Below are 22496 nucleotides of genomic sequence, written 5' to 3'. Positions count from 1 at the left end.
GCCGTGATTAAATACTTGCATTTGAAGGCAGTACGCCTTTGCAAGTTAAAACCAAGTTGAACGCTGTTTATGGGGACTCTGTCCTATTATTTGTCACTGTGAAAAGATGAGCAGCTGAATTTAAACATGGTCGTATCAGCTTGTTTGATGAGCATTTGGGACAGCCAAAAACTGCAACCACTAACGATATCGAAAAAGTTCACCAAATCGTACTGGATGACCGACAAATTAAGGTTAGAGAGATAGCAGAGGCTTTGGGCAAATCAAATGAAGATGTTTGTCATATATTAACTGAAGAATTGGATATGTGTAAGCTATCCGCGTGTTGCATGCCACATTTGCTCATTTTGAACCAACAACGCATTTGAATGAACATTTCCAAGGCCCTGCTGGAACAGTTTAAGCAGAATGAGTCAGATTTTTTGCATCAATTCATAACCGTAGATGAAACGTGGATCCATCACTACACTCCTGTGATGAAACAACAGTCAAAACAGACTGCAAAGGGTGAATCTGCTTTGAAAAAAGCAAAGACTGTTCCATCGGCCGGGAAGGTGATGCCGAATGTTTTTTGGGATAGTAACGGAATTTTGGTTATCGATTATCTTCAAAAAGTTAAAACACTAATGATACAGTATTACACATCATTACTTGAAAGCTGAAGGCAGAAATTACAAAAAAATGACCACATTTGTAGAAGAAGAAAGTGGTTTTCCATCAGGACAATGTGCCTGCCCACACTTTGATGGTTGTCACGGTTAAAATTCATGAATTGCGCTTTGAATTAGTTGATCAATCACTGTATTCACCAGATCTGGCCCCGAGCGACTTTTATTTGCTTCCTAACCTTAAAGTTTTGCTTGGAGGAAAAAAGATTTTCATCGGACAAGGAGGTTATCGCATATATAAATGTCTGTTTTGCAGATAGACACCAGCTACTATTTGGAGGGGTTAAAGAGGTTAGAGCATCGCTGGAAAAAGTGTATCGACTTAAAAGGAGACTTTGTTGAAAAATAAAACCATTTGACAGAAAAAATGTCTTTCTATGTTAGGCTCAAAATGTTTCAGACAACTTTGACACAGAACTTGACGTAGAATTTTGAACAGTGTTTTAGGAGGATGTTGAAAATTAGGAGGGTGGTTAATAAAGTATAAAATGAAATGAAGAAGTCTTAAATAAATAGAAGAGAAGAGAAATTTCTGGCGAAATCCTTTAAGACGATGAAATAGCAATGTATTAAGAAGATTTTAAGGTTTAGTTAATTTTTATAATAGAGGGATGAGTAAAGAGTGAAAGCAGTAGAGGAAGACAAAGATTGGACTGAATATGTAATATATTATTTTTATTATGATTTGTATTATTACAGTATTTTTTTGTGTGATATTACATTTTTTATTGTATTGGTGACAATAAGCTGATTTACACTTTCAGTCAACTTAACGTTTTTATGTGATCAGAGATGTATTTTGTAGTGTGTGAAAACTGCCCAACATGACTAGGATTCAAATCTAGAATCTATTATTATTATTATTAATTTATCAAAAAATGTAAATGTTGTGGACATTTATATAATAATAGTATTCTATAAAAATAAACTGAATCATCTCTACATTGGTAGAAAACATAAAATAAAATTATAAAATGAAAAAATTACATAGTTTATATAACTGCTTTACAGTTTAATACATCCAATATACACTTCTAGATTATTTTTTGATGGTTATTTTTTTAATATTAAAAAAATAAAAATGTTTAAAATTGAGACTCACTTTCATAGTAGCTGTAAATATTCTTTCATAATTTATTTTTGGCAATGATCTAGTCTTATCCTAATTGATGCTGCAAGTGGCATTGAAGATGGCTAGGTAACCAGTGTAACATGTGTTCAGATTAGTATATTAATTTTACAACTTATGCTTACGTAAAATTTGCATGTTGTAGTTAATTTCTTTGTATACACATCCTGTTTCTATTAGGTATGTGAAATGAAGTTGTGTTTTTTTCTTTATTTCATTGTCTAATTTAGAAGTTTTTTTATAATGTTTATATTTTTGTTTCAGATCTTTCTTTTACGGCAGCGTTGATGTTATCCATAATCTGAAGTTTTATTTTATTTGTATTCAAAATGTGATTGATTATTGAAACTCCCAGGAGGAATTGAAAAATATCCCTTGGTTTATTAATACTATTGGATATAATAAAGGTAATATCAATTAACAACAGTATCTATAACCTTAATTTTATTACTGTATACAGTTTATATTATTATTATTATTTATGATTTGTACAATCACTAGGATATATGAACAAATTACTTTACCTTCAGCTTTGCTTAACTTGCAGTGATTTATGAGAAGGACTGAATCTCAAATAGTCAAGATTTGATTATGAGAAGGACTGAATCTCAAATAATCAAGATTTGATATGTACAAACTACTCATTCTGATATTTGGTTTTTGCTCTTGTGAAGTTATGATCAGTTTCCAGCCTAATTGCTTTGTACAGCATGATGTCATTCTAAGATATGTACTTCTAACCGTTTAAGCCACAAGTTGCTATTATTGATAACTTGATTAAGGGATTCATGCCTCAAACCCTTTATAACGTTCACATTTATTCCTGTTTCTAAAAAAATGCTTCTTAAATCAAGAAAAATATAGGAACATTGCTGTATTAGCAATTCTTTCAAACTTTTTCAAGATAGTTGTCTGTACTGGACACCTGAGGTTAATTTTCTGGACACAGATATGAAATTGATGAGTTTGGCTTCAGACCTGTGAAGTTTTTTAAATTGGTCCACTCATTTAATAAATATTGTTATTGATGCTTTGGATTTGAGGACAAAGTGATGCTGCTATTTCCAGAAGTAAATAAATATTTTATTCCAGTTGAATGTAATGCTCTACTCCGTGGATAAAAAGGATCTGGTCTGAATTTGCCTATGTGGGTCATAAGTGATTGTGGTAAAATCTTCATCAGAGCAGGGGCAAATGTACAACTAATTATAAAAAATTATAATAAATGTAATTAAAGTTCATTTCGACTTTAAAAGAACAATTTTTATAATAAAAAAATTATTTGAAAATATAAAATAACAGTATAGAAAGAACTAATGGAAATTATTTAACTACGTATTTGTACTCATTAAACAAAGATGCAGAAAAGTTTTTATATTTAATTTTATTGACTGGGTAAAGATTTCTGTGAAAGAAAATTTCTTTACCTTTGTTGTAAAAATTTGTAAGAAAATCTTTTAGATTGGTCATTAATTCAACGTTTCTCAACCTTTCAGTATTTACAACCCAATTCTTAATCATAATTTTCATTGTGCCCCCCTCTCGTACAATAATAATGTATTTTGAAGCTAAAAATACACTACAACCTTAATTACAAACTTTCAAGAATAAGTAAATTTATTGATATTTGGTAACACCGATCCACCGCATTGACAAAACCAAAATTGATGCCTCTATATTGCTCTCTGTCTTATTTCCACCATATCAAACATTCTTGCAGTTTTGCGAGAAGGAACTTCAAGAATGTTCGAGACAAACTGTTCCAGTTTGTCTCGAACATTCTTGAACGTCTGCACAAATGTGTATAAATGCTGCATCTTGTTCAATTCCAGCCAGTCTCGGTTGAGTCCTTCTATTGCTATCAAATCTTATCATCAATGTGTATGTTGTAATTTGCATGTTAATTGCTATTCATGATATGAAATATTCACAACAATACATTTATACATTTTTAAGTGGGCAGAAGCGAGCATTAGATGACAGTGAAGCATCAAAACGTACACAGATGAGTATGGTTCTGAAAATAAAATTAAGAAACACTCCCAAGAACACTTAAATTTTGGGTTTACCATTAATGAAGTAAATGAAGAAGAAGGCTCCTGTGTGTAATTTGCTCAAAAATTTTGGCAGCAGACAGCATGAAACTTAAAATAACTTAAACAACATTTGGAAACACTTCATAGTGAGTAAGTTAACAAACCCTGAGAATTCTTTGAATTAAAATTAAATTTGTATGAAAAGCAAACAACATTTAAAAAAAAAAAACTTTGTGAATGAAAGCTTTATTTGCCACAGTTTCATATAAAATAGCCAGATGTAAAAAGCCTCATGCTATTGATGAAGAGCTTATTTTTCCAGCTGCAGTTGAGATTGTAGAAATTATGTTTATAATTTTGCCAAACAATTGCAGTTCATACCTCTATCAAATGATACTGCTGCCTGTTGAATTGGTGATATACCTGAAGATGTACGACATCAGCTTTTTGGAAAGTTGTGTGACAAATTGTTTTCAATTCAGCTTGATAAGGCAAAGCAATAAATATGCTTGTCTCATTGCCCATGTTCAATTTTGTGATGGCATGTCAGCAGTAGAACTACTCTTCTGCAAACCAATAGAACTCAAAGCAACAGCACTCGCTTTATTTGCTATCTTAAATGATTTTATACACAAGGCAAACATTGAGTGAAAAAATTGCGTCAGAATATGCACCAATGGTACTTATTCAATGTCTGGAAGATTCCAAAGTATACAAGCACTTGTGAAATAAAAATCTTCACAGTGTATCTGAATACATTGCATGATCCACAGAGAAGCTTTGGCTTCCAAAGAAATGAGTCCTGGTCTGAATATTGTGTTAACATTGGTTGTAACCATAGTAAATTATATAAAAATGAAACTCCTAAAATCAAGAATCTTTTCTGCACTTTGTAAAGATATGGGTGCAGTACATTTAGCGATATTATTTTATTGTGAGGCAAGATGATTGTCACATGGAAAATTTTTGCAATGTGTTTATGAATTAAAGAGATGAAATCATCATTTTTCTAGAAGAGGAAAACTGACCAGAAGCCGAGAGATTTCAAGGTGGTTTATTTGTGATGGAATTCAGCTACTTGGGTGACATATTCAAGAAATTAAATACTTTGAATCTTCAACTCCAAGGAGCAAGTACACATATGTTGGATACGAGTGATAAAATTAATGCTTTTTGTAAAAAATTTGAATTTAAAGTAAACACCTTAGAAATGTTTACAGATGTGGATGAATGTGTTAAAACTTACAAGGATGAAGAACAGCATGTGAAAGTTGTTTTTGTAACTGTTGAAAATCATGTAGCCATGCTGGCAAAGAATTTTAAAAAGGATTTTCTTGCTGACGATACCTTGATAGCAAGTTACAAGTGGGTTAGGGATCCATTTCTAAATACTCCTGAAAGGCGCTCAACTGCCGAAAAAGAAATCTTCATAGACTTCATGGTAAGTGGAAAAACAAAAGATAATTTAATAATAAATTGCTCTTTGAATATTTAGCAGGGGTGGATGATGAGTTTTCTGCACTGAAAACAAGAGCGTTTCATATACTATTACCATTTTCAAAACCTACCTTTGCAAAACTGGATTTTCTGCTATTGCTGCTTTGAAGACAAAATATAGATCTCAGCTAAATGTAGAAAAAGAACTTAGAATGTTTATTTCTAATATTAAACTATCATTTGAAAAACTTTGTTCTGCTAGGCAGGCCCAAGGGAGTCATTAATAATTATTAAACTTGTTTTTAATTTAGTATTGATAAATTAATTATTAAGTACATTTTGCAGTACTGATACAATCCTATTTATAAGTGCATTATGTCAGTGTAAATGTGTATTTTATTATGTCAGCTGTATTTTGTTTTGCTTTCCTTTCAGTAAATTAATACATTTTTTTAATAATATTTTCTTTTCGATATGCTCACACCCCCCATTTAGTGTTAATATGTTCCTCCTAGGAGGCACACTCACAGGGTCCTACACTGCATTAATTTGTTAAAAATAGCAATGGAAGTGAAAATGAAATATCAATAATAATGATAATAAATAGAAAAAGTAAAGGATAAATGTAAAAAGTTGATAATGAGATTGGTTGAGCCATGATAAAGGTACTGTAAAATGAGAAAAGCAGCCTTATATATCGGATGATTATATATAGATACTAAATTGTCATTCCATGCACATTATATTGCATTTCATTTTGTTTTATTTTCAAAGATGTTACTGTCTGAGACATTTCAGGTGTTAATGAACCATTAACATCTGGCTGCATAATTATACATTTTTGTCTTGGGCCATTGTGAAACAGTTTATTATTTTACATTTTTATCAGTTTAGTTTAAATTTATATTTTCTTGGTTAAAAAACTTCTAGTTTATGTAAAATTAGACTGATAGTTACTTGGAAGTACATCAATTAGTAATGATATATAAAATTGTATTGCTATGATTTTGTTTTCAAATAAATTTGAATTATTTATTTTTACAGGGATGGGTGTTCTTATTGTGTCAAGTATGATTAAAAAAGTATCACCGACTGTTCTTGTACAGATTGAGTCACAACATAAAGCTCGTAACTTTCCTGCTTTATTAGATCCTGAGTTTGTTGAAGATAACATTTTAAATCTCTGCAGGAGTGAACATGACCCAAAAGTTCTCAATTATGAATTATTACCTATACCATCAGCTGTAGAAAATATAGGGTTTTATAAAAAGAATAAAAAGAAACAGCAAGCACAGACTTTGTACGTTTAAGAAATGAAGGATTTAAAAAATGTAATTATATCCTTTAATTGTTGAAGCCTTGATTAATATATTTTTAAACTCACATTTATAAGTAAGAATGGTTCTCTGACTACAATGTTATAAGAAAACTATTTTTTTACAAAATATTTTTTCAGCAACAATTGTGGAAATCACCAGTACATGCAGACAAATATTAGTGAAATGAGAAATCATTTTTTGAAGTAATTTATAATTTTTTAACTGTATTATGACTACAAACGTGTTTCTACATCTATTTTAATAGCAAGATATGTTGGATGAAATAACTGATGTAAAAATGTCTGATCTTGGCTGAGAATCAAACCCAAGACCAGCTTGCTAATCAGTACACTGGCTACAAAATATGATAAATGAAATAAAGGGGAAATACAATATTAAATATAATATTAGTCGATACAGCTGAGAGATTAAGATTGTCTTTTGCTAGTGATTTTAATTAGCTTAAAAAATGTTAAAAGAAAATTTAAGTAAATTGTTGATATGTTTTATTATATTATATTTATTTCAGTTAGCTTTAATTTCATGCAAGTTTTACTAATTTATTAATATTAATAATATACTACATCTTAATTGGCTTTGGCACCTATTTAATTTTGTCTAGTTTGAACTTGAGACAGTGTCACTAAGTTATCCTGTGACCAAAGTACTGGACGATTCAAAAAGGATTTCTCAAATTTAAAAGCATATGAAAATTTATTTAGATAACTTACAAATTCAGTTGAGGTCTCATTTTGTAGCAAAACACAAAGTTTTGATTTATATAGTTTATTAGTTTTGAAGTATGCCACCAGTATTGTTAAAAATGGATACATTTACTGGTGTGGAATGTTCTCACTGTGTGTTTTGGTTTCATGATTTGCAGTCAGCAACTGCAGTTCAAAGTAATTTTCATAGAGAGTAGGGTAGCAAGCTTTCTAGTAAGCTTACAATATTTACTCTTGGCATCAAACCTTCATTGAGACAGGTTGTTCTGTTAAACATACAAAATCACCGGGATGCCCGTGCGTTCCTGAAGCTGCTGTGGGACAACTCGAACACTTTGCATGTAATCTGAAGAAATCAACTCGACACTTATCACGTGAGTGGCATTCTACAAACTACTGTTTGGCGCATTTTATGTAAATGATTGCACTTGAAGCCATACAAACTAACCATGGTTCAACACATTACAGATGATGATAAAGTTGGTTGGCTGCAGTTTTGGTTGAAAATGATGGATGGAATTGCAGACAACAACACATTTTTAGACAATGTAATTTTTAGTGATGAGTCAATGTTTCACATCAGTGGCTAGGTGAACATCCATAATTATGGAATATGGGGTAGCAGAAACCCTCATGAAACTTTGCAGTGCATTTGTGATGGGACTAAGATCAGTGTTTTTTGAGGCAACTGTAAGTTGTATAGTTTATCTGGACATGCTTCAAAATTTTCTAATTCCTCAGTTAGATAATGATGACCAAGATGGACGGATGGTAATTCCATCAGCAAGATGGAATTACCACCTCACTACTGTATAGAAGTCTGAAATTTTCTTGGTACTCGATTCCTAGTTTGGTGGATTGGTCCTGAAAGTCCAATTGCATGGCCACCTCGCTCCCTAGATTTGACCTCACTAGAGTTTTTTTGTGGGGTTTCATTAAAGATTAGGTTTATGTACCACCTTTGGTTGCTGATCTTGTTGAACTAAGACTGAATTAATGCTGCAACTGCAGAGGTAACGCCCGACTTGCTGGCTACAGTCTGGGATAAAATTGACTTCAGTTGGGATGTATGTCGCATTACAAATGGAAACCATGTAGAACCAAAGTGAATGTTGGGTGACAAACTTTGTGTTTTTTTAGGAATGAGACTTCAACCAAATCTGTAAGTTATCTCAATAAATTTTTATATGCCTTTAAAATTTGAAGTCGTTTTTGAATCAACCGGTATGTCATTAATTTAGGTATTTATTAAAATAATAATACAAATATTTTTTTATTGTTCCTTTTTGTATTATTAAACTTTAAAAAAATTGACTACGAAATAAAGGACTTTTCTTATAAGACTGACATTTAAAAGTAAATGTGTATGGTAATGCATTTTCAAAATTTAATTAATTTATTTTCTGCATTTCTACACATTATATTAATTGCTTTTGTAAAATAGTTCCACACCATATATAGCACAACAAAAACATAATAAAAAGTATGTATAAATGAGATCCATGCAGTAAATACTATAACTATTTATACGAGGGCTGTCTAGAAAGTAACTTGTGTTGGTGCCTAGCATATAGATGGGGATAGAGCCGCCATCTTGGCGTCAAAATGTTTTTACATCCAGTGTGCATCAAGCTGTCATATTGTGTGGTTTGTGATTTTTCTACTTTGTTCGTTGTGAATTATTGTAATGTGCGCTATAATAGAGAGTCCCGCGAGTTCTGAGTTGCAGACGCAGTTCAGTGATTAGGAGGATTTTACTGGCAAAAAACCTTAAACCAATTGAAATACATCAACTTTGCAAGGTGTATGGAGATGGAATAATGAGTGAAGGGGGAGTGAGGCAGTGATGCATTCAGTTAAAAATGGCCGCACCAATGTTTATGATGACGACCGCAGTGGTCGGCCTAACCTTGTGACTGATGAACTGATGATGAAAATCAACAATAAAATTCGTGAAAATTGCCGCATTACGATTGCAGAACTCTCTCTTCACTTCCTACAAATTTCACAAAGTTTACTGCATGAATTGTATCGGGGAAGCTTGGTTATCACAATTTTTGTGCAAGATGGGTGTCAAAAATCTAAGGTGGCAGATTTCTATTGAGAAGGAATTGAAAAGCTTGTGCATTGTTCTGATAAGTGCCTCAATTTAAATGGCAACTATGTAGAAAAGTAGTTTACGATTGTCCCTTTCAAATGTATATAATAAAATTTCTTTTTTTTTAATTGGTTTTGTATATATATATATATATATATATATATATATATATATACACCCAAGAGGGCTGTTCAGAAAGTAACTTATGTTTTGAAATAAAAAAAACAACTATATATAATATATATAGCCAAATATATAATATAACCAACCAATATATATATATGTACACATCAGATATATCAAAAATATTAACATTTAGAAACAATGCTTTGCATTATTTAAAATTCATTTACACTTTAATATGCTTCGCGTAATAGTATATCTCATATATACCACATATCTTTTAAAAGTTTAAAACTCATTGACCTCAAATTTTCTGGAAGTTTCATATATAATTTAATTTTGCATGTTATATTTTTAATTTTAATACATTATAAATTTTGATTCAGGAGAAGAGGGAAATCATTTGAGAACTGATTCTAGAGTTTGAAATAAGGAAAAATATTTGTGTGCATGAACTTTTTTTTAAAAAAGAAACGTTTTTCAGTACTAAAGTTTTATGATTTACGTTGGATATCATGAAAACCATGAAAAATACAGTCCTGGAATCTGTTTTATTAAATTTTTCAGGTCAAGAAATTTAAGACCCCATCAAATTTAGTCCTTTTATAACGCCTTAAAAATTCAGTATTTCACTGGGAACTAAAATCTGGGTGAAATTTTTCACTAGCCATAAGTCAGTAACAAAGCATTTTCTGTCGTATGTTTGTATGAACGTTTTATCCTTATTTCAAGCCCTAGAAGCAGTTTCACTCTGCATTGACTTAAGTGAAGCTGATCTTACAGTTTAGTGGTTTTGTAGGTATGCATAAGACAAAATTCATATTTCACATATTTTTTTTTATATGAATTACTTCAAAACTTTCAAAGTGAATGTGCTACGTAGATAATTTTAATATTTTAGTGAAGAAAAACAATTTATGATTCTGTGTGAAACTTTTTAGCATTAAGTTAATTTATTTATTTTTAATCCTGTAAGTATATCTTGCAAAGCAATAACATTTAGAAATTTGGAAAGGATATATCTTTGCAGTAAACTGAATGACTATTTGGTATTTTGAAGATAACAAGGCTTTTTTATTCTAATAATAATTTATACAAACCCTAATAGCAAAGGTTGCTTTTATGACTAGATAAATAGTATAGGGTAATAGGTTAAAAACAAATTCAGTGTTTGCTCATGATTAGCGTATTCACAAGCTTTTGACGACTTGTGAATAATAAATCATCTATAGACATAACCGAACACTACAGCTATATTTTTTTAAACATTCAACGAGTCATCATCTGATTGATAATATCATTCATAGACATCTCAGTACAATGCTGACTTCTTAAAACATTCTGAGAGGAACTAAACCAATTAATCCTTTCTGAAAATGTACTAGACCGGCTATAAGAATTAGAGTGCTGTTCTGTGTGACGGAGTGGTAGCATCTCGGCCTTTAATCTGGAGATCCTGGGTTTGAAATCAGATTAGCCATGGAATTTTTCATACGCTACAAATTTCCAGTTGGGCTAATGACCATAGCAGTTGAGCCCATAGTCTTATAAAAAACAAAATTGACTGGTGATCTTTATTTCTATAAAGTATGATGTCTGCAAATTTCAGGAAATATCGTTCTAAGGTGTTACAGTATTAAGATGGTAAGGTGTTTAATTGAAGATTTATTGAACCATCTGATTTGCCTAAGTCCCACGAAAGAAAAAAGTATTATACGGTTAGAGTGTGAATCAATTTAAGAAGTAGCTGGAAAGATAACTAAATTGTTTTCATTTCTGAAAATGTTTTGTAGTTAATAACTTAGGGCTAGTATGAGGCCTGGTTTTATCTGCTGGACAAACCAGGTGGAGTTTAGGCAGCATAGAATATATTTTGTGTTAAATAAATTCTTTAAATAAAAAATCCTTTTTAAATATATAAAAAAGCATGAAGATATGATTCAAGCACCTGCTCAACACAGTCATTAGTTGATGATGTCTATTTTCTTTGGAAATAGTGCTTATGATGTTGAAAAGATAGCAGTAAGATTAATTTTTATCACTGCAGAACCCTTTTTATTCCACTTAATTTTTTTCTTATCTTTATTATTCAAATCAATTTCAGTTTACAAAATGAGCAAGATTTATATGCAGAACTGCTTATTATTTTATCTGGGCTAACAGCACAATTTATTTTAAAATCCATTATGCAGTAATTTTAGGAACTTAACATTTCTGTTAATCTGAGCAAAGTGCATTTGCCTTAACTATCAAAGACAAATGTTATAATTATTTTTTTAATGAGATATATTTGTAAAATTGTTGACGGTGATTAAATAATTCTGATTTAAAAAAAAAAAAAAACATTAACTGAAAACATAAAGGTAAATTTATCTTAGATTTAAGTAACCAAAGATTTCTTTGTTACTAACATGATAACAAGTAAAATATATCTAAATTACAGGAGATAGGAGATTCATAGTCTAGGTCAATTGTTTCATGCATTGAATGTTAATTTGCTTAGTTTATCTTATTTTCTATTTGTTTATTATTTTCTTAATATAGGGGTCTCTCTGCACCCAGCTTAAGGAATATAATGATACTTTCATATTTTGGACAGATGTTAAATTCTAAAGTGAAGGATATTTTTTATGTTGAACCTTACAGGTAAGTAAACTTTTTGTCATCTAATGTTTAAATTATTTAAGACATTTTTGAAGACCAATAACTAAATTGTGGAGATCCTGCATGAGATGTAAACTGCATATCCTTACAACATCATGGTTGTAAAATACCTGAATTCTCAGGTAGTACATCATGGTTTATGATGTGTGTGAAATAAGTAAAGATATTAAAAGCTATATTTAATGAACTGGCTTCTGTATAATGACCTAAAATGATTTTAGGTGCAGTTCATTGCATGCTGTTACTATTTTATGGCGGCTAATGACCTTAGCGATTTGACAATAACTTCATAAAGTAAATATCTAGAAGAATAGCAAAAAGTATTATTATTTATTTTTATTTTTTAAAGAATTATCTTAGGTATCTTTTAAGTATCTTAGTTTTATTCATTTAAATATAAATTACCGGACATTATCTTTTATAAATATTAGAAAAGGAAGCAATCAATCTAAAGTATGCAGTGTGTGTATATTTTACCTACTTAAAGAGTGCTGTCAAGCATGAGCCAACACTCAGGAATGCCTGGAATGTCTATTATTTTTTATATTGAGTTTTGATATAGTAAGAAAAAGAATAGATAATGTAAAGATGAATATTACTTAGATGATGCTTTCTGAAATATGAGAATGTGTATTATTTTTTTGTTTGAAGTTTTCCAATTAATGACTTGAATTTTCGTGTGAAGTACATTGAATATCAGGCTACCTATCACTATGCTGTCATGATCCAATACTAAGCAACAACAAAAAATGAAAATATCTAAATAGCCCATGTATATAGTGAGATTCACTTAAAAATCTTCCAAGTAAGTTAAAATACCTAAATCCAGTGGGGTATTTCCTCTAAAAAATTAATTCTATTGAATCTGAAGCAGATTTACAACCATGGTATAGTCATATTGTGGTTAGCATGACAATCCAAAACCATAACCGGTATGATAACAGCCTGAATACAAGGAGTAACACATCTTAGTATAATTTTTGAAAATGTTGGTCGGCTGTTCCATCATTTTATATCCTTTGATTATATTCAGAAATATAATATTTCTCGAGTATATTCCCTTTTCTTTTTATAAAAAAAAAAATGAATATACAAACTTCCAAACCTCTCTAAATTATTTTTGCAATCAGTAATACTGTGTTAGCATTCTAACAAACTGTCAGCTCCATGTGTATGTAGATGAATTAAAGATATTTTCCATTTATTTGTCATCATTGCTTAATATTAGATTATTGTAGTACAATGATATAAAGCCTATCACCATTCTGATATTTGTAGTATTTTCTGATAAAAATTCAATAAAATGTTTCTATTAGAAACTAATAGGAAAAATTACTCTTCCTTTGAAATAAGCTTAGTTCACAGATTGTAGCACCCATCTGAAGTTTTTCTCTATGTTCCTTTTTTATTTTTATCAAGTTGCACATTTGTCGTGTTTAAATTTCTTGTGAGCATTTTATTTGTTTATTTTTAATGTACATTTGAGTACTACTCTGCACCACATGAGCAGAAATTTCAAAATTTCTGTTCCTTCCTTTTCTTACACTATACTCAAGGTATTTTTTTAATTTTTATCAAGATATAGGTTTTTATTTATCTTCTTTTTAATTTAGAGCGAAATTTGTTCAAATGAGCAGCTTTTCTGCAGGCCTATCCAAGATTTCACATAAAATAATTTTGGCTTTAAGAAAATTGAAACAAAACCTAATATCTTTAAAGAATTTTTCATTTCTTTTAAAAATTTTACTTTTTGAATTTAGTGCCAAGTTAAAGGTAAATTGTTGGTATTGTTTTTAGTTTGTCATTGACTTCTAAAAGTTGAGATTTAAATAAGAATTGTGTTGATTTATAATACAGTTTATATATTTAGATCTATATGGAGAAATGTTGTTGAGGGTTAGCCAAAATCAGAACAAACATAAAAATTAGGTATTTGTTTATCGCTGTTTCTCCTTGCACGTTTTAAATGGAAAATATTAAAATGCTAAAAGAAGTGATGACTCCCACTTAAAATTTATAAAAATAAGATTTAAAATTATGTAAATTTTATATACAACATAATTTTTTCCTTTAAATAAAATAAAATTTTTAATGTCTTAATTTTAAAGTAGTTGTTATTTCAGTTTAGACATTTTCTGTACTTGATCTTCTGTATTTGATCTTTTGATTATGATCATTGTGGTTAACTGTAATAAGACTTCATTTATTTATATGTAAAATTAGATTTTTTTCTGTAAACTTAAATCTGGTTATCTCATCTTTTCAGATGAGATAAGAAAAAAATTTTTACCAGTTTTAATATTTTCCAGGAAAATGTTCATTTTCTTTCTACTAACAATTTAAAACATTTTCCAACTTATGTTTGTAGACAAAACTTGATATTTTGTAAATTTGTTCAACAATATCTATTTTGTGAATGATATTTAATTTTCTTTCCAGCGGTATCTTAGTGTAAAATTTAAGAACAATTGGAATTTTTGAATAAAACAAATGAAAATCTGTTTGGATTTTATGTTGACGTGAGAAATTGTTAAGTCAAACTTCAGTTGGTGCTGTTCAGTGGGTTCTTATAAAAAAAAAACAATTTTTTAAAATGAATTTTTGTATGAACAATATGATTGTTAGCATTCGACTAAAAAATTAATTCCTGGTAATAACATTCATTTAATTTACATACAAAGATTAAATTCACTTGAATTTGAAGAAATTCTTTTTTTCTTTTAACACATTGGTTCTCTGAACACAGGTAATGTTTGTGATAAATTTATTGGCGGTTTACAAAGATTATGTACATATCCCAGGTAATTTAAAGAAGTTAAGGCAGTGTTTTTCAAAATCCAGCTTGTCTTGTAAGCATCATTCTCACCTTCTTTAAACATATCACTCAGAAGGGTTTGGTATATTTTACACTGTGACCTCCAATTTCAATCTTGAAATTAACATTTAATTTTATCATAAACCTTTTGATACTGATAAAGAAGCGCAATTACAATTCTGTGCTTGGTTTAATGAAATTCTGATATGAATGCTGACGTTTTTTAAAGACAATCATGTTCAAAGTGGTATTAATAATAAAATTTTCATTATTAAAATGATGCAAATCTAAGACAACTGCTACATAATACCAAAGTTACTATTGGTGTGATATATCTTCATTTGGGATTTTTAGTCCGTACTTTTTCAAAAAAGGTGACCACACCCCATAACTATTACTTTAAGAGTGAGCCAATAAATGCTTATCATGATAGAGATGCCAAATGAGATTCACAGTGAAATTTGGTTCCACAGCAATACTTCTTGAGAAACATAAATATTCTGATATGCTTCCTGGAAACTTCATTTCTCGTTTCGTGACAAAATGGTTACCTAGGTCTTAAAATTTGTCATGATTTGTCATTAAAAAAAGAAATTTTCTAAAAATATCTTTTTAATGATGACTTGTTAGAATTGTTTAAAATTATAAGATGATTGTAGTTTTCTTGCCATCTTCTTGATGGTAAGATATAGAACTCATTACAAAGTAATTTGTGTAACAGTTCTACTGTAGATCATAAGATTGTATTTCGAGACAATTATTATTATTATATATTCTTTCAATTATCAGTGCTATTGTATTCTTTATTGTCTTCTTTTTTTTTAATAGGTATTGTAAGAGGTGTGAAGAAAGAGACTGAAGAACTGTTTTTATTAACACCTCTTAATGAAGATATGTTAAGTCAAGTCAATAGTATAATTAAAGGATGTGTCTATTTACCAAATACAATTTTTTGTAATCCTCCAGAAAGTGTAACAGGACATGTACCTTATACATCCGTTAGTAATAATGTGCTGAGCGGTGTAGTCAAGAAAACTTATAAAAACCTAGATACCGTATAAAGACTATTTTAATAAATTTTTCTGTAATCCTCCAGACATAGGATATGTACCTTATACATCCATTAGTAATAATGTACTGAGTGGTGTAGTTAAAAAACTTATAATTAAGCCTTGATATTGAGTAAATAAAATTTTTTTAATACATTTTTTAATGTTTTTTTTTTTTTTAATTTTTATAATTATTATATAATGCTTATTTTATTAAGTTTTAAGTGTGGCTAAATTGTTATGCAATTTACTGATAGTGAGAGCTGTGTGATTATTAGTTTGTTTGTTATTATAAATGCCTTTATATAGTTACAATATCAAACAACTCTGAAATTGTATAGTAATGTCAATAACTTAGAACTACTTAGAACAGAAAAACCTAAAAAAAAACTAATACCAACAGTTGACTTTTGTGGAATCCCACATCAGTCGGTATATAATTGTATAATTATATCAAATAACAAAAACAAAAAAGAAATAAAATTTAGAAAACAAACCCCAGGATTAATAGCATCTATTAAAAAGAAGTAGAAAATTGTTTTTACAATCTGTGTTTAAGTGTAAAGTAGGGATACGTATTTACTTAAATTAACATAACACATTATTATCTTTTTTGTTTTAGTATTCTTTTAGTTAATTTTCAGTACAATAAAAAATCGGTAGTTACCTGAAAAATACCATGAAATAAATAACATAATAAATTTAAATAAATAGTTGATTTATTAGCAGTTAACATTTTTAAAACACAGTTATTCAGCACAATGTATCAGCTATTTATAAATAATTTACATTAGACAAAAACTTAACAATTACAAAATTGCTAAAATTTAAGTTATGCCACTTACTACATAAATACTACTTTTTAAGCATAAAAACAGGTACGAGTAACATTAAAAGTTTAAATTTATCTGATAATTGATACTGTTGGGTATTTCTGTTGAGCTCTTGCGATTAGACTTGTCAAACTTTCCAGTAGTTAATAATATTAAAAAGCGTTTCTGATAGGATTCTTTCAGTGGTATATTGAGATCCAAAGCTGATTTTACTACAGCAGAACATCTTTTTAAATTGTTTTGTGAATCTGTAAAATAAGTATAAGTATTTTAAAATTAAAAAAAATATGTGTCAGTCTTAACAGGCTGTTGTATTAAAGTATAGAGGCAGTAAAAATCGGGTCACTAATTTTTAAGTCAAATGAGTCTTTTCTAACTCAGAGCTACTTTACAATAGTGTATTCATAACTAGTGTCAACTTAAAAAAATTTTTAAATATTATATGTGTTTAAATGTGTAATAAAACAGTAATAATTAATAATGTTATCGAGGAGAAATTTTATTTTATTTTTCACGCACCTGTACACTTTTTACTAGTTTAAAAAAAAAACATTGTTAGGAAGAAGGTTAATTACTAGTTAAAAAGATTGTAGGTGACCTAATGAGATTTAATTCCCTCTTGAAACTGACATAACCATGACCAAATTAACAAGAACCCCGTGCCAAGCTTAATAAGGAAAGTGAAAATCGAAGTGGTTTTCTCACCATCTTCTTTACTGAGCCAGTTTGACTATAAAGTGAACATTATTATTCAGAGAAATAACTCAGAACTGTAGGTTCTTAAATGTGCTCTACATATGTAAAAACAATGTACTCCTGGTGAGAGATAATGCATTACATTATCTTGATAGAAAAAAAATTTAATAAAACTCACAAAATTTACAGTGAGAAACTGTATCAACATTTTTCTACAGATAAAAAATAAATGCTTAATGAAATCAAATAATTATTACTACAGCAGAAATATCTAAACTAAAAACAAAATTTCAAGGGTAATCAACAAACATCAATAAAAAAAAATACATGTTATAGACTGTATATCCCACACTATTTTTTTTATCTAGTATTATATATATATATATAATATAAATAATTTTTTTAAAAATTCAAATAATTCATCACATACTGACCAATGTGTTATTTAAAAAAATAGATGAGTAAATAAATGAGTTAAACTTAATTTTTAAAACTAAGAATATATATTTTCTTTTTGAATACTCAAATAATTAAAAATATTGAAACTTTGTTAATCAAATTTAATATTATAACATATATAATGGGACATCAAAATTTACATATACACTTATTATATTATTCAAAATATAAAACATAATTTCAAATAAAATTTCAGAAAATTAAAAGAATATTTTTATTGTAATAGATGTGTATATTATTTAATAAACTGAAGATAAGGGGTACATTATTCAAAATATAAAACATAATTTCAAATAAAATTTCAGAAAATTAAAAGAATATTTTTATTGTAATAGATGTGTATATTATTTAATAAACTGAAGATAAGGGGTACTGCGAAAATTGTTATTGGAAATTAATAATAATGCTAAGTTACTTATTTAATTACTGTTTTGGTGGTTTATATGTTGTATTTTGTAATTTGTTTTGTATTCTGTTTTGTAATTTATATATATATATAATATAGAAAAGTAACCTAGGAAATCTGTAGAACATTTTTGAATATAAATTTTCTTATATTAGGCAGAAATTCATGTTGAGATTACCTATGATATTAAATGTGTTATAATATTTCAAACGCATATTAAAATTGTTTAAATTTAAAAAAATATATATTATATAAATCTTTAATATGTCAAAGTAATCCTTCCCCAGCTTAATAATAGTTTAAGCGGCTATATAATTAGGATAACTAGTGTGATATATATTTATATTATTATTATGCTTTTACGTGCAACACGGGACCACTTAAGTCAATTTTAGTTGGATCTTTTCTGAGAAAAGCGTGTTATTTTACTCTTCCGAGCTGCCCAGTATTTCTTCATCCGTTCAGATCATTCTACTTTTAATATTACTACTGTAATTGTGTAATAAGTACAAGGTGAATCACTAGTTATCCCAATTCTATAGCCGCTTAAACTATTATTAAGCTGGAGAAGGATTACTTTGACACAGTAAAGATGTATATATTATATATTTTTTTAAATTAAATACAATTTTAATATGCGTTTGAAATATTATAACACATTCAATGTCATAGATAACCTCAACATGAATTTCTGCCTAATATAAGAAAATTTGTATTCAAAAATGTTCTATATATGTGAGCATATATACAGCAAATATATGAGCGACTGGGAAGTTCCTGAACAGTGAAAATTTTTTAAAAGACTAACCAGGTCACATACCGATAATAATGACACCAAAGACCATTACAGTAATTGAACCATAGCAGAGTAAAATCTGTGCATAACAGTGAATGAAATCTGGTTATAAGTCATACATAAATATAATAATTATACCGTACTGTTCATGATCAGCAGTTCAATAAAGAGCCTGTAACAAGAATGCCGTACCAAATGTGTGTAGATGGTGTATTCCTAGATACAACTTTCTGGAAGTGAGACCTGGATCCACTAACAAAAATTGGAAACCAAGAAAGTAAGTTATTTTATTCGCCTTATGTCCTCATCAAAATTGAAAATAACCAAAACCCTACCTAACAATCAGCAGAAAATTTATAATCATACTGATTTTGTTTTTTGATGAGCTAAAGATAATTTTGGTGTACTGTATACCCAGGAAAACAATTCCACCAGTTCAATCTACATCTCAGAAATCACTTGAATTCTGCAATCAAGCCCAAATAACATGTACTTCTGAGAAGGTTGTATTGTTGCAATACAGCTTTCCATTACTACTGTTTTTTCCCCAAGAGTGTATCTTTTACATAGAAGAACTCTTCTTAGAGTCTAATCTTTCAGGTCTAATAAGAAGAAAAGCAGATAGTGCTTAAATGGCTAAGCTTCCATTCAAACGATTTTATTTCTATCGATCCACTAATGAAGCACTGATACACTTGCACTGCTTATCAAGGACTAGACTCTTCCTCATATTTTATACATAATTTTACATAGAAAAAACATATTTTAAAATTAAATGTTACAAGAAAGTTAGATTTCATGACAAATGAAGTAGGCTAATCAAATGAAAATATACTTTTCCTTGATTACCAGTTTGGGTAACCTACATTATTATTTAGAAATTAGAATTAAATGAAAGATTACTAAATTTCTTGGTTGAAGTGAGCGATGCCTGAGCAAAATTATCATTACAATTTATTTTAATAAAAGCTGCAGTGGCAGACAATATAAATATACTAGTGAAGTTATTCTGTATACTTACAATAATAGTCAAAAAGACTATGAAGAACAGATGAATATTGATCGATTGCATTAAGTTTCAGCAACACTTCACACAGTCTATGGACAACATCAATTTTATGGCACTGCATGTAAGAAACACACCAAACAGGTACCGATGGCTTTATTACAATAATAAGTTCCTCATTATCATTCAATATTTTTTTTGCTAATTCCTGATCTGTAAACCATTCACTTTCTTGTAATGATCTCCATAAAATAGCCATGGGATAATAATTATCATATTTATCAGCTAATTATTTAATAAAATTTGTCATTACAACCAATAAAGCTTCCCCGTGCTTCATTATTACATCAGAGATGATATCATATATTATGTAATTTAGTTCATACTTCATACTTTAAACTAACTGAGCAGTTCTGATATAACTGTTCTAAAATATCAAGAGATTCAGAAAAATTTCCTGAATACCATAACATTTGAGCTGTGTAGTGTTTAAAACCACGGTACTTCTTAAACTCATTTGCATACAAACACTTATGGTATGACTGCATTAATTCCAAACCTTCTTTTTCTCCTAATTTTGCAAATAATTTTGTTAAGTATAACATAAATCCATACGGTAAACAGTATGATCTTTCTTTACATAGTTTAATACAAGTAACAGTATTATTTACATTGTGAACCCTTAAAGAATCTATTATTTTGGAAACAAGTTCTTCTTTTGTACAATGATCAGGCAATTCCAATATTTGACAAGGGTTGGTAAAAATATTGATTAAATTTGTTTTGTTTAATGATACTTTGAAAATAAATTCATTAAATTTATTGCAATTTTCTTGAACTAAATTTTCCGTATAAATATCCAAAACATCGTAGTTTAGAACGTTTCTTGAACTACTTTTACTAGTATGTCTATGAACTAAATTAAAAAGTAATCGTAAATGGTTAAATTTACATAATCTACTACATAAAGTATTATGAGTCAATGCCATAACAATAAGTCAGTCAATAACGGTACAAAATAGTTTCGGGTACCGCATTTAAGTACAGCTTTATTTGACTTTTATACATTTTTAAAATACATGATCTATCAGAATAACTTAAGGTCGCTAGTTTCATGTTTTAAACTTAAATTAATCTGCTGACTGACCCTCTGCAAGAAGAAAGTATTTTTGAAAAAATAAGCAAATCTAATTACAATAAGAATGAGCAAACACCGCACAACCTGCTAACGTTTTGAAAATTTCAACGTTACTCTGGAAAATTATTTGAGGTTAGTTCCAATTCTGTGATGTGCAATAGATATCGAATTATGAACTGCTTTTTTCATGCCAAATATTGACTAATGTTAATTTACTAGAATGTCTTAGTTTTTCTTCTATTTTTAAACTTTATTCATCTTTTCGGATGTGGAGGAATGTAGAATTTTATTTTAAAGTATTAATTTTTTTTTTAGTAAGTAATTTTTTTCATTTACAAAATAATAATTGGAAGTTCGATAGTAATGATTTGTTCGAAGAGCTATCGATAGTGTTGAAGTTTAAAGTTGTATCGTAGTCGTGATTTGCAGTCTTACAAAACGAAAGCTAATTCTTGTAAACTGCAGATGCGATAGTAATTGTAAAAGCTATATTATATATGTATAGGCAGCCAACGTAAATAATATCTTAATATGTTAAAATGTGTTCATAGTTGGGTTACGGCTGCGAAGTAAGATTGTGCAATTTAGCTTTCTTTTGTTTAAATCGCGATGGGAGGCCCAAAGCATACTAAAAAAGATTTCGGTTAGTATTTGTGTTTTTTGATAACCTAGAACTTTGTTAGATATATAATTTTGAATTTGCAGAAATTGAAGGTGGAAAAATGTTTTCCACCTTTAAGAAAATGAGCTGTCATATTAATGACAAATATATTTAAAATATTTAAGTAAAATAAAATATATAAAATAAGAATTTAATATGTAACTAATGACAGCTCAACGTTGAATTTGATTTTTGAGATCAATTACTTTCTAAAGAAAATTTTTTTTTCTTTAATTTTGAGGCCACATTGGACCACTTTAGTCATCCATATTTCAGTTTCTCTTGAATTTCTGTATTAGTCTGGCCACTCGATTTTCCCAGTATTTCTTCATTCTATCGGATCGTTGCTTCCTCACTTCATCTCTGACCTCCGCTTTATTATGCCTTTCTAATTTTTTAATGTTGAATCTACTGTTTTGAAGTACGTAGTTAATTTTC

The 22496-nt window shown here is 29.0% G+C and overlaps 2 protein-coding genes across 8 annotated transcripts in view; one reads left to right on the top strand and one right to left on the bottom strand.

Moving 5' to 3' along the window:
• The window catches only part of LOC142325664 (polynucleotide 5'-hydroxyl-kinase nol9-like), a 136109-nt gene extending 119890 nt beyond the window's left edge, over positions 1-16219 (top strand). For 4 of the 5 annotated variants that reach the window (XM_075367699.1, XM_075367696.1, XM_075367700.1 and 1 more), the window contains exons 5-8: positions 2062-2204; positions 6315-6601; positions 12080-12181; positions 15843-16219. In XM_075367699.1, coding sequence (XP_075223814.1) covers positions 2062-2143 — 82 coding nt within the window. In that variant the 3' untranslated portion in view covers positions 2144-2204; positions 6315-6601; positions 12080-12181; positions 15843-16219. The remainder of the gene's footprint in view (positions 1-2061; positions 2205-6314; positions 6602-12079; positions 12182-15842) is intronic. The other variant, XM_075367697.1, reaches the window with a different exon arrangement.
• A 545-nt stretch (positions 16220-16764) lies between these two features.
• Positions 16765-22496, bottom strand: part of LOC142325665 (uncharacterized) — a 107264-nt gene continuing 101532 nt past the window's right edge. The window contains exons 1-3 of one of the 3 annotated variants that reach the window (XR_012756586.1): positions 21407-21699; positions 20275-20377; positions 16765-17144 (exon numbers count right to left, since the gene is read on the bottom strand). Coding sequence is in view for 1 of the 3 variants with exons in the window: in XM_075367701.1 (XP_075223816.1) it covers positions 16954-17144; positions 20275-20472 (389 nt within the window). In the remaining 2 variants the exon portion in view is untranslated. Of the gene's footprint in view, positions 17145-20274; positions 20473-21406; positions 21702-22496 lie in introns of those variants that run through there. The other 2 variants (XR_012756587.1, XM_075367701.1) reach the window with 2 other exon arrangements.

Source organism: Lycorma delicatula, chromosome 5, assembly GCF_047948215.1.
Source record: "Lycorma delicatula isolate Av1 chromosome 5, ASM4794821v1, whole genome shotgun sequence".
Lineage (NCBI taxonomy): Eukaryota > Metazoa > Arthropoda > Insecta > Hemiptera > Fulgoridae > Lycorma > Lycorma delicatula.
Note: the sequence above shows the minus strand (reverse complement) of the source record. Positions and strands in the feature narration are given on the sequence as shown.